The 13,620-nt window shown below is 36.6% G+C and overlaps 1 protein-coding gene across 1 annotated transcript; it reads right to left on the reverse strand.

Moving 5' to 3' along the window:
* Positions 1 to 2,438: 2,438 nt before the first annotated feature.
* LOC136829174 (cuticle protein CP14.6-like) lies at positions 2,439 to 5,686 on the reverse strand. Its single transcript, XM_067087493.1, has 3 exons — positions 5,185 to 5,686; positions 3,346 to 3,575; positions 2,439 to 3,209 (listed from the first exon to the last, which is right to left on the reverse strand). The coding sequence occupies exons 1-3, from the start codon at positions 5,191 to 5,193 to the stop codon at positions 2,999 to 3,001; spliced, it is 450 nt and encodes a 149-aa protein (XP_066943594.1). The 5' UTR covers positions 5,194 to 5,686; the 3' UTR covers positions 2,439 to 2,998.
* Positions 5,687 to 13,620: the final 7,934 nt, after the last annotated feature.

The raw sequence follows: 13,620 nt of genomic DNA on the forward strand, positions 1-13,620 counted from the left end.
AACATACACACATAGATATATGTTCATGTATATATATATATATATATATATATATATATATATATATATATATATATATATATATATATATATATATATATATATATATATATATATATATATACTGTATGTCTGTCTATTATATGTATATATATGTGTGTGTGTGTGTGTGTGCGCGTGTGTCAGTATGTACATATGTACATACTGACATAATGAAGTCATTGATAGTTTTCGTCGGTAGTTCATCAGGTGATTATCACTTATCAGTTATAATTCCCCTCCTGTATCATTTCCGAGGATATTAATTGACGTTTGGAGTTTAATGTTTGTGTGTGTATATATATATATATATATATATATATATATATATATATATATATATATATATATATATATATATATATATATATATATATATATATATATACATGCGAGTGTGTGTTTTTGAAACATCAGACAACGTACATTTCCTTCTTGTGCAATGCGCATGTGGCTTCCATAATTTACTGACAAGACTTCACTTAAATTCCGTGCTTTTCCGGTCTTCAGAGGGATAAACTTTACCGATACAATACGGACCATCCACCATCAAGATTCACAATGGAATTGCATTCTGATGTACGAGTATGGCTGAGCAGAGCTCAAAATATATCGTAAAACAAGAATTTGAAATTAGATTTGTTCTTAATTTAAGAATTTCTTACAAACTTAATAGTTTTGCAAAATGATTAACAAATTTCTCAGGCCAGTGCCTCTTCATGAATACCCTGGTTAAAGAGAGAGCTCAAAGTCTTCAGCCATCCTGCGTCAAGTACAGCACCAGCTGTGACGTAAGCTGGTCTCAGAATCCATGGATTCCCCAAGGGCGTCAACTCTTCCCATCACAAAGGCAGCCATGAGTGACCAACGTAGTTCATAACGGAAGGCTTTCCATCCTCCACAGAAGTCAGACTTGCAAACTACGCTTGTCTTAACTTCCTTGGATAACAGTCTTTGCCAATAGAAAGGGTGAATGCCATGTCTGAGTGGCTGAAGACCTTTAGCAGCACTCCTTTGAAGTCATGGCCTCTCTCATTCTGAGCTGAAACGGAATCTCCACATCCGTCTGGGCTTTCCACGCTTTTTCCCATTCTGGTTAGCTTTTTCTGAGACAGAAAATCGCGCCAGTCTTAACTGACTTTACTGTTGCTGGGCCAACGATATTTGCCAACAGAACTCTGAATGTCAGGTTTGAGAAGCTGAAGATCTGAAGCACTCACTTGAAGTCGTGTGTTCCCTTATTCCGTGATGAAGCAGCTTCTCCGCGTCCACCTGGGCTTCCCATGCCTTTCCACATTTTGGTTATTTTTTCTAGCACAGTCTTTCCTCCATTTCCTTCCATTGCCAATGCACAGGTTGTTTTCACAGTCCACTGTCAAAACTCCAAATATCTTGTTCACACTTTTTTGGTCATCCATGGTCATCGTCATGGCTAGTCTAGACTCACAATGGAATTGCATTCTAATATATAGCAGATCCTACCAAAAATTTGTCGAAAAACGAGAGTCGGAAATCAATCTTTATTTTAATTTTCAATTTCGAGTCTCGTTTTTCGATAACTTTTTGGCTGAAAGTTATATATTAGCAAGCAGTTCCTCTGTGAATCCAGAGTAGCCTTGAAGACGCCCATGGTCATCTTCAAGGCTAATCTGTCGCAGCAGCTGTCGGCTTTGGAATGAACAAATAAGGAAGACTGAAAAAGCGCTGGAAATGTCTGAAGCTTTGCCTGTAGATTGCGAAAGAAACACGCTACAATGGCACTTGAAGAAAATGAAGAAAAGACTATACCAGAAAAAATACAACCACATTGTGCTTTTGTATAAGGCATAATACAGTAAAAGCATGTGCAATTCTCAAGTCTAAAGAATGCTTTAAATAATGAAAACATAAAAATCGAACAGGACTTAACGAGCAAATATCCATGAAAGATTATGTTGAAAATTACATTGTCATTTACTTGCATCTATAAGTGATCGCATTCCTCTTATGAACCGCAAAAATAGATAGAAGGAAATATAATACAACTATCCCTTTTACCATAAATTTTATAGGATTTGCAACTGATATATATATATATATATATATATATATATATATATATATATATATATATATATACACACACACACACACACACATATATATATATATATATATATATATATATATATATATATATATATATATATATATATATATATATATATATATATATATATATATATGTGTGTGTGTGTGTGTGTGTGTGTGTGTGTGCACGAGTTTGTGTTGCGAGCCTTCTGTATTCGTCAACTTGCCCAAACTTAATCGAAAAGAAAGAACAGAACATATAAGGAGAGGTATGACTCATCCACGGCGTAAGCGGCAGGCCCTCTTGGATTAACGAGGTAGAAGGGGAGATGGGAGGGAATTCTAGAGCAAGCAGAAGTGAGAGAGCCACCTAACCTAGCAAGGTAAAACGAAGGCTGTTCATTTTCATAGAATCTAATTGTTGAAATGTGCAACAACTCGATTTTCAATCAATCTTGGCCATTTATTTACTAGTATTCTGTTATTGTGCTGCCTGTGTTATTACCGACGCAATGAAAATGTTCCAGGCATTTGATACTGGAATATATGTACAATTTAGTAAGGTGAAACAGTTTTTCGCTGCCTATGGCATCCTGTTCACTTTACAACACACGCTGCGTATAAAAGCAAATGAAAGGCAAAAAAAAAAAAAAAAATTGGAATTCATTGAGGAGATATGAATTTTAGCACCAAATAAAAAAGTTAAAACAATACTCGAAAAGAATAAGAGATTATTGCTCCGTTTGGATAAGCAAAAACACTTGTCGAAAACAATTTATTCTGATTAATTTTAAAAGTACACAATAAATACAAATATACTCTATGCTATTATCGCCCACCAGTCTTTTAAACGTTATACAAAGGTTTCGTTTCTGTCGTGGCCAAACATTCATTTGCTTGGGGCTGCATAAGAACCTGACGGGGCAGACGACCTCTCACGAGAGTCTTCCGCAGCTGCCTTAGCAATCTGGTCGAGGACGAACTGGGGGATTGGATGGGGGAATTCGGGAGCCACTGGCAGAAGGTCGGACTGGGGCTGGAAGCCGTTCTCATCGGCTACGTACTTCAGAATAACTGGTGTACCGTCAGGAGCAGTGTATCTGTGAAGAGAAGAGGGAATCTTTTTCATCCAGTCCTGTTAAATAAAAAAAGTTTTTTTTTTTTTTTTGTTATTTCTCATTGGGTTCTACTTTAACAAAAGAAGAGGCATGAAAGCACAACCACCTGTGCACTCACGAGAAAGATCCAGCAGCCACGACAGCGCCCTCAGGCCCCTGAGGAGATCCTGAGTCAGCGAGGACAATGCCATTTTCAGTCTCGACATTGACGGAGTATCTTCCATCGTCTCCGTGGTCACGGTCGTCCCTGAGGATTGCAGCCTCCTCGCTGGACGAGATGCTGCTCGACCTTGGTCCTTCGTAGTCGGGGGCGGCCAAGCCGACGGCCACTAAAGATGCGATGATTATCTATTTCGAAGACATTTTAAAGTTTCAGTTAGTGGCTGGTGCTGAAGCCCGTCTTACTTTAAGTGCTAAACATTAACAGCTGGCCTTAATATCCTGTCAAGTATATATTTTTATTGCCTAAAGACCGAACCTTGTCGTTTGAATGTTCATTGAAGCTTGGTAGATGTAGACTTACGTTATTGTATTTCGTATACGCAGACACGTCAAGTACATAGTCAGGTTAACATCTTATGAGACAGTTTGATAAAAAAAAAAAGACGTTATGTCCCTCAGCAATTTCATTTTTCATTTTAATGCACTCGGTAAAAATCATTAGGAGAAATTATTAAAAAGAGTTTTAGATCGCATGAGACATAAATATAATATTTAAGTCACATAAATATTGTGGTGATATATCTTTGTTTGACTGTCAATTATAGTTTTTAGTCGTTTTATTGACAACCACTTGTACATTTCTATGGCAGACGTTTCGTGTTCTACATGCACTCCCAATTAAAAGAGAGCGCTGGAAAATAAAAGTATAAACGTTCAAAGTGTGTGAAAATGCGAAGGGAAAAGTGAAAGTAGGACTATAAAAACACAATTCCTCGTTTCCACAATGACCACAAGGCCCCTTTCACACTAGGCAACTAGTGGCCGCCACTAGAGGCGGCCACCGGTTGCCTAGTGTGAAAGGCTCGGGCAACTGCAAGCAACCAGTGACCGTAACCGAGTTGTGGCATTCTTTCTCATGCGGTTTTAGTCGAAAGCATAACATCAACGGAGGAGGTGCTTCTCCTAGCCTTGCTGGCCAGGAAAAAAAGACACTCAATAAAAAGAAAAATGCAAAAGCATGAGATTCTATCTTCAAGAATGGACAGAGGTTTGCATCATACACTTTACAGTGATTTGTGTGCTGATGATAAGAAATTCTTTAATTTCTTTCATATGAGCAAATCTTCTTTTGAGGAGCTTCTCAGCCTCATCGAGAACGACATCACGAGGACTGACACAATATATTTAGCTGTGGATGGATCCCAAACTACTGGGTGTTTTTCCACTTGGTGGATAAATTCTTCTGTATTTATTTTTTCCACCGCCTTCACAACTACATTCTTCACCACCTCCATCTCACACGTCCTTTTCTGTGGAAAGTTGGTTGGAAACTGAACAGATTAGGAAGAGAGTTGCGCCACTCGTTGGCTTGATATGAAAGCTCCCATTTGAAACAATGCGCAACTGCCAGTGGCGGCAACTGCCAGCCACCGCCACTAGTTGCCGGAGCAGGCAACTGCTGAGCCAGTGGCACACCCGGGCAACTCCAGTGGCATAGTATGAAAGGCTCCATTGAAAATAATGGTAAGCATCTAGTGACCGCCACTAGTGGCGGCCACTAGTTGCCTAGTGTGAAAGGGGTCTAATACCCACTCGACAAGGCATCAGCGGCTTAGACTTCTCAAGGCCAAAAATTTTTGGTGAATCAGTCATTCACCTTATAACTCCAAAGGTATACAGTAATTTATTCACCAAAACAAAATAAATAAAAAAGTGAAAAGCGAAAGTATCCAAACACTTTTACTCGAACTCGTCCGAGTGCCAGTCTTCCAGTCTCTCTGAAATGAATACTTACGAACTTCATGGTGTTGCGAAGTCTCGAGTGGTTCTGGTAGGTGGGGTGAAGTTGCTCAAACTATATATACTCACAGTACCGAGGAGAACCGATTTCAACTTCGTGATGCCCAAAACTCTCCATCCAAGCACGGTTTTTTTTTTATGCTTGGTTCTCCACTTGACCTCTCTCCTGTTCGGCTGACCCGCCAAACCCAATAATTCCCAAGAGACCGATTTCTTATCTGAGCTGATCTCTTGCGATAAAAAATACTCAGTACTTAATTCCAAAGGAATTTTTTCGAAAACAGTAGAGTATTAAAAAAGTCATAAAAAGCGAGGCCGCAAACATAAACCGATTCAGATTAAAACTGCACGAAATGTTAAATGTAGACTAATAATAACATTCAGTATAATGCAGAAGAAAAAGATTGAAGTTTAAATTTCTCTGGATATAAGGTAAAATGAAAAATGCACTCGATATTTCGTATGATGAAGTAACTCATCAACAAACAAATTCTATCCCAGACAAAAAAAAAAAAAAAAGAGAAAGTTTTGGAAGACATAAGACTTTGAGGCTAATTCTTTATTATATTTGATAAACGGTTTATAAGAGCCTCAAATGTTCAAATATTAATGAATAACATTTTCTCGTGAACGACGGATATCAAGGATCATTGGGCAACCTTTTGGCTCTTCGAACCAAGAAGGATCCACACTGGATAAGGCTGGACACGGTTCACGTCGGGTCAATTTTGCGTCACAGTCCCTTATTAACTTGTGAGCACAAAGGAAAGAGAGAGAGAGAGAGAGAGAGAGAGAGAGAGAGAGAGAGAGAGAGAGAGAGAGAGACTGACTGGTTTGCATTAGAGGCATACAGGTATAAAAATAATTCTTGAAGCAACACGAGATGAATCTTATATATAGATAGATATCAATAGACAGGTAGATAAATGAGACAGAAAGAGAGAGGGTGGGAGATAGGTTTGCTTATGTGTGTGCAAGAGAAACAAACAAATCCATACACATGGAAATACACACGAATATTAAAGACAAAATTAATGAAGTGTGGACATCATAAAATCAGAGAATACTAGAACAGAGAGAAAGAACGAGAATTCTACGGAGGATATTCCTCTCGTGAACTGCAAGGTGCATACCTCAGTTCGAAGGGTCAAGAGAACTCGGTCGATTCCATCGCTGAAAACGAAAGCGAGCGTTGATGTGTTTACGCCACATTCATTATCTTTTGTTGGTCAAGTGTTGCAGGCTCACTCGTGCTCGTCGTCTCTCTCATCCATTCCGGTGAATGCTGACTTGAGTTTTTTCCCGGTAAATTCTAGTGTTTCAATGAACCAAGGCTAGTGGGACGGTAGCTAAATGCCATTTGAGCCTAGACCATAGGAAAGGAAAAAAGTAAAATGGCAAAGAAAGAAGGGTTAAGGATCTTTTCCACGAAGGAAGCAATAGACAAATTAGGTCTTAGATGAAGAAAAGTTGAAAGAGTTAGAAAAAAGAGAAGCAGAAGGAGAATTCCAGAGCTTGACGACATTACAGAAAAAGTCAGTGAAGCTTTTGATATGAGGATTATCAATTTCCATAGAGTAAATCTGGGGGAGCTTTCTTACAGGTTGAAATTAAGTAAACTTTGCTTATGGTTTGAGGGGATCCTGCAACTGTCCTTTTCGTGTACAAATCTTTTTTTCTGTTATCTAAGTTTCAGGAAGAGTAGGTAAATTATCCAAGTGCGTGTGAGGAAAAACAGGATCATAAGGGACGACTGACACTCTCTCATTTGACAAACTCCATCTGAAGCTGTACCTGAGCAGAAATTTTCCGTGATGCTATTCACTTATTTCATTGTTAAATATATTGAATAATTTTTCCCATAATTCCTTCTAGAAATGTCTTAAATCATATTGCATTAGTTGATAATACCGCATTGCCATTTTGATCGTGAAAAATATACAAATAAAGAAACGAACAAGTGAAAGCATAAATTTACGATGATGTTGGAAAAAAGAAAAGAAAACCCAACCCCTGGTATTTCAGGTGTGAGGCGCAAATTACCTTTTAAGAATTCAGCTTCTTTGCTTTCAGTTCTTACGAACATAATGTATCCTTGTTTTCACCGAATTTTAGAGTGCTTAGTAATTTTGCTTTCTTAACCTACTTAGCATACGCATCTTGATCCAGCACTAAAAAGACATTAAATACAACCAAACCGATTTTTTTAAAAATTTAGGAGCGCAAATACGCACTGGAATATTTATTAAGATAAGATATATTTATGATAAATAAGAAAAACGTTGTAAAAATAAAAAGTGCAAATGCTAAAAACATATTTGGAAAACTTTAACAAGAATATTGACAAAATACAAGTATAAGAGACTACTTACAATTTATATGAAAATAAATGAAGCACGCATTCAAGTCTTAAAAGATGTAGGGAAGATAGGGGACGCTGTTTATATTTTGTAGGGATTTTTTTGCCTTAATGAAAACAGATTCTTCAAATGTTAACTCTAAATTAGAAGAAATCCTCGCGAAGACTTACACAAATTTTAGGTTGAATTTGACTTTGCACATAATTTCACAGTGACTTCTTTTTCAGATGCTGTTGGTCTAATCAGCGGCACTGTATTCCTTCTACTAACTGTTCTATGCTGGTCCACACTCAAAGGAAGACTGGTTAAACTAGAAGCCAGGATGGAAACAAGGTCACTGGGAAGGTCAATAGTGGACACGTATGGACCTTCAGGCAGTTCTGAACACCTCGCTATTCTCTTAATCCAATAACTAGTTGAGTTTTTTCGATATAAAAGGGAACCTGAAGTATATAATTTATTACGTAGGACCTCATAATCTCTTTAGGGACACATTTATTGCCAAGAAATCGTTTAATCTGATCACAAAAAAGTGTTCCATGAAAGCCCTTCTTAGAAAGTGTATTTCATTATGAAAATTTAAGTAATTGACTGCTAGAGAGAATGCGCTGTGTAGCAAGATGACCATGGTGGTTGTTTAATGCTTTTGAAAGCAAGCACTAAAAATATATATTGCCATGAAATCGTTTAACCTGATCACAAAAAAGTGTTCCATGAAAGCCCTTCTTGGAAAGTGTATTTCATTATGAAAATTTAAGTAATCGACTGTTAGAGAGAATGCGCTGTGTGGCAAGATGACTGTGGTGGTTGTTTAATGCTTTTGAAAGCAGGCACTAAAGATATGAACGCCAGGTTTCTGAAAGCTGAGATGTCAAGTGAATTTTGGTAATTTCACTCAGTTAACAGACACATAACTGGAATTTTATTCCATCACTCTTTCTTGTTAGTATAAGTAATAGCAAAGCCCAGTCCAGAAAAAATACATATATAAAGAATAATCAATCTACCGTATAAAAGAAAAAATAAGAAAGATAAACAAATAAGTTTGAAAGTTCAACGGTGAAATAAGACTTGTATGAATATGCTTAATAACAAAAGCATTTGCACCTAGCTGGAATTTCTGGAGTTCCAACGATTCATCTAAATGATTAGGAAGATTATTCAGTAATTTAGCTTGCATAAAACTTCCAGAAAATTACACGGTTTTGAAATCTCATGAAAAAAGCCAGTAAGTAATTTAACAGAACTATAGCTTTAACCCGACAATTTAAAAAGTTGAGGCAGCTGCTTAAGACTGAGTCAGGGAAAAATATTTAAAACATGGCTGAACAATGGAATGAGAAAAAAAATCCTCAGGATAGGAAATCCTGAAAGTTTTTCTCATATAATAATTTACGTGCAACTGAAAAGATAGACTGGATATGTTCCACCAAAGTAAATTTGCTATCAAGAATGAAATATATTTTTAGTAACTTGTATGTAATTGAAGATCCGTGGAGTGTTGGGGTCCAGTGCCTACTATTAATCATTACCTTGAGGTTTGTTGACGTTAAATTTCATTCCCCATAACTTACACCATACACTGACTTTAGCTAAATCTTTGTTGAGAGAGTCAGCAACTTCATGTCTACAAACAGGAGATGGGATACATGGAAATGGTGGAACATCTTCTGCATGGCAACAGGATTGTTCTCCATGCCAAATCACATGCCGTATGTGACATACAGTAAATAGCAGTAGGCCAGGATCACTGTCCTGAAGTATACCAGAGTCTGCGCAGCATTAATGTAGTCACTGTAGCGGTCATCAACAACATATTTTCTCCTGCTTTCTGCTGACGTCTCCTGAATTCAGACAGTTAAAAATTGAGTTAAAATTAAATGATAAGGTATCAGTTTTATTTTTTCATTTCAAAGCTCTCATTTTTTCCTAATTTTTGACTACCTAAGTTCGATAGTTTTGATATTCTCTTAGCAGGCTGATTTTCCTTTGGAGCCCACTTGGGTTTATCTGTTGACTTTGTCATAATGTTTTTTGTAGCTGAAGATTTAAAGAAAGAAAGAAAGGAAGAAAGCCAGACAGACAGTTAAAAATTGAGTTAAAAATTAAATGATAAGTGTGGAACCAGTCATCAAATGTAGCGACGATGAGGACGGGGATGATGATCTCAACTAGCATCTGTCCAAGTTTGAAAAGTTACATTTGATTGATAGGGTCTCAAAATCTTGACTCCTGCCGTTATCTTTTATTTGCAGAGGGTATACGAGTCCACTTTGATTGAAGGTGCATATTGATAAATGCTAGACTGGTTCATTATGTGGATAAAACATTAGAAGAAAGAATGCCAAGAAAATATCCCAAGCTAACAATTCTCGATATTATGCAGCGCCTTTTACACACAAAAAATGTGTTACAATAACATAATTAAACGATTTTATGGCCCATAGTTTTTTCTAACGCATATCGACTTTGACAGTCTAATGCCGGGAATATGAATGTTTTGGAAATCCCCATCACAACTGGTTCATCTCTGAAAGAAGCATCTCCACGGATAGGGTCTCATGTTTAATATACTTTTGACAAACGTAAAACTTAATCGATATTATGGCGCTGTTACAAAACTATCGATTTTATGGCCAGTTTTTTCAACATATCGCATCGACAGTCTAACGGGAATATGAATGTTTTGAAACCATAAACTGGTTTCATTCTAGATTACTTTTGAGTGATGATGGCCTGTAAACTATCTCATCAACAGCCTAACTAACTGAACCCAAAACTAGATAAAAAAAATGATAACAAAAAGTACAATTAACCAACACCCGAAAAACCACCAACAACACTTTAAACATTTATGCACTTCACCATGAACAAAAGAAAAAAAATCTTACCACTTTGTGTATTTTTATTTTTCAAAGAAAATGTATAATACAACGTAGAAAGATAATGCTCCTTGTAAGTTTTATGACGGTCTAACGCATAATTTACTTCTTAAGAATATGATTTACAATCCTAATAAAAAGACTGTCAATCTCATTTTTAAATATTTTTTTTTAAATGTCTGACACTTTTGCCAAAAAACAAATGTACTTTTGTGTTAAAATATAGGAATTTCCTGGGGTCTTCAAGTTAGAGCTCACTTCACGCAATAACAATCTGGAACGACGTCCTTAACGTATATAGTTAGTGTTCCTTTTGGAACAAGGTTTACGGAAATCTATATTTTTTCTCTATAGTGTAGCACTTCTTTGGTTTGCAATTATCATGAAAATTTTTCGAAGACAGTATTTTATAAAAGAAAATGATGAAAACGTACTCGTGCAAATATTCGACCAAACCATTCTTGTCAGTCTAATTTTTGCAAACATTTCTGTTTTAAAGTTTCGGATAACTGGTAGTTTTGTTATAGCATATTACAAGTCTTATTTTATAATTTTGATAAAAATAATTTCAGTTATCTAGAGAGCATTTGTCAAAAACAGATCAAAGCACTTCCCTAATGACTGATTTTGGAAGTGAATTTGAACTTTATTATTATTATTATTATTATTATTATTATTATTATTATTATTATTATTATTATTATTATTATTATTATTATTATCATTATTATTCAGAGGATAAACCCTATTCATATGGGTCCATTGATTTGAAATTCAAGCGTTCTAAGACTAGGTTTTCTTTTGAAAGAAATTACAGAAGATAACAGGAAATACAGAAAGAAGTGAAATGCATAAGTACTGTACAGGTCAGTTGTTTTCGGGTATTAATGCCTTACACCTTCTCTTGAACTTTTGAGGTTCTAATTGCACAACATCTTCAGGGAGAGTGTTCCACACTCCAACGGTGTGAGGAATTAAAGACCTCAGGAACTGAGAAGTTCGACAGCGTGGCCCGTTAACTGAATATTGGTACCGCTGTTCAGCAAACCTGATCACTCAATAGGAAAAGACAAACAAGAAACCATCTGTCGATGGCATAAGTTCAGCAGCTAATGTTAGGAAAAAGGAACCTACTACCTCGTGCAATTCTATCTAAGCGATAAACCTCTGGCAGAGGCAGACATCCACACCACGGAGAAATATTCTAGTAGGGGAAGGACAAATGACCCAAAACAGGTTGCGTTGATTTTATCATTGTTATAAATATATAAGGACCTACTTTTAATAACTAATTTCTGTGTGGCATTTGCTGAAACTTTCATTAGGTGTTTCTCAAAAGATCTGAATCAAAATTCACACGTAGTATAGTCAAAGTTTTAGAGTCATTCAACAGGGTCCCATCCACTTGAAGGGGAGGAAGGGATGGAAAATCAGTATGAGATCTACTAACTACTGGTATTTTCGTTTTACTGGAGTTCAGCTTACACCTCCCGGACTACACCATTCCCTAATCCACTCCATGTCACAACTTAGACTAAGGGCAACTTCATTTGTCAAATGTAGAGGCTTTACTGCAATCACAAGCATTGCACCATCTTGTTTTCCAGTCCAATAAACATATCACTTGTATACACTAAAAATAACAGCAGACCAAGAACACTACCTTGTATAACACCAGACACAAGAGGTCTTTGTTCGCTAAAGATCCCATCTGCAGCAACTTTCTGCTGCCTATGTAAGGAAATCACGAAGTAATCCTAAAACATTTCCACCCACTCCAAGATCCTGAAGTTTAAAAATAAGTGCCTTATGATTTACTGAATCGTAAGCAGAACTAAAATCTATTTAAATAACTCTACACTCAAAAACGTTATCAGGCTCTCTTGCAAATGGCATGTCAAACCTAAAAGAGCATTTAAAATACATAGCTGCTTCCTATATGCATATTAACTATTAGTTAACAATCCTTTGGATTCCACATACTTGTAAACTGGCTTAAAAACAAGTTTTTGTTTGCAACTTTGGAGAACACAGGGAGAATAGAAATTGGCCTGTAGTTACTGTACTCTGCAGGAACACCATTCTTTGGGACAGGCACTTCATTACGTAGCCTGCGCTCATCAGCAAAGGTACTACATCTACATTAAAATCTATTGAATCGACTAATCTTAGGAAACACCAAACTTGGAACCTTTTTAAAAAACAACGGGAAGACACCATCGGGATCTTCTCCGCCCCATCTACCAAGATTATCAGGAATTTTCTTAACATCCCTAGAGCGAAATACAAGTTTTGTAAGAACAGGTCAGGATGACAAGTATTAGGGAGAGGGACATCCTCAGCTGAATTTTTACCTTCAAAAGCTCGATGAAGTAGTTCAGCCTTCTCCTTAGGGTAAATAACCAATCCACCATCATCTGATAGTAGTGGTGGGATGGAAGGCGAGCCTGACCGAAAGATAGATGATCTATTTGGTAAATTCTATTTGCAGCTCTAGGATACTCAACAAAAATGGCGTAGTTTTCATGTGAAAGATTTCGTCTCCATGTGTTGAATTTAGTCAATTTGCCTGTAAGCTCGTCTGCATGTATCATTAAGCCATGGCTGGTCATTTTCCTAATTTTGATGACTTTTCTATCCAAATACCCTACTAAAAATAACCATCAACATCTCATTCCGCTTCCTCTTTGGGTTTGAATTAGATATTGCATCTGAAACATTAAGGGGCATACAAGTTTCAGTAATGCGATTCCAGCTGGCTCAAGATTTCATCCAGACCGTTATTCCAGTGGTGTCATTAGGGATATATTGATTGACGGATATGTCCATCTCAGTGGCACAAGGATCGAGTGTACCTATATTAAAAAAAAAAAAATAGAAAAGACATCAAGAATAACTAGCAAATTTAAAATGCAAGTAAGTTATGATAATGATGTTAACTTTCATATAAAAAATATATCTAAATATATGTCATTTTAATCCGTCCTTTTGTACGTACTTTGTCATACTTATATAGCTTTCCCCCGTGAAAAGGTGGAGTCAAAAACTGTTATCCTCTTGGTTCTCAGCGAGTCTCCTCTCTGGGATGCCATAGGTATGTCACTTCAGTTCAGTTCTTCTTTATATCATATTCAAGATGCATCTTACTTGCAAGAATTACTACGACGATGACAATTTCACAGAATTAGA

Source organism: Macrobrachium rosenbergii, chromosome 44 (assembly GCF_040412425.1).
Source record: "Macrobrachium rosenbergii isolate ZJJX-2024 chromosome 44, ASM4041242v1, whole genome shotgun sequence".
Taxonomy (NCBI): domain Eukaryota; kingdom Metazoa; phylum Arthropoda; class Malacostraca; order Decapoda; family Palaemonidae; genus Macrobrachium; species Macrobrachium rosenbergii.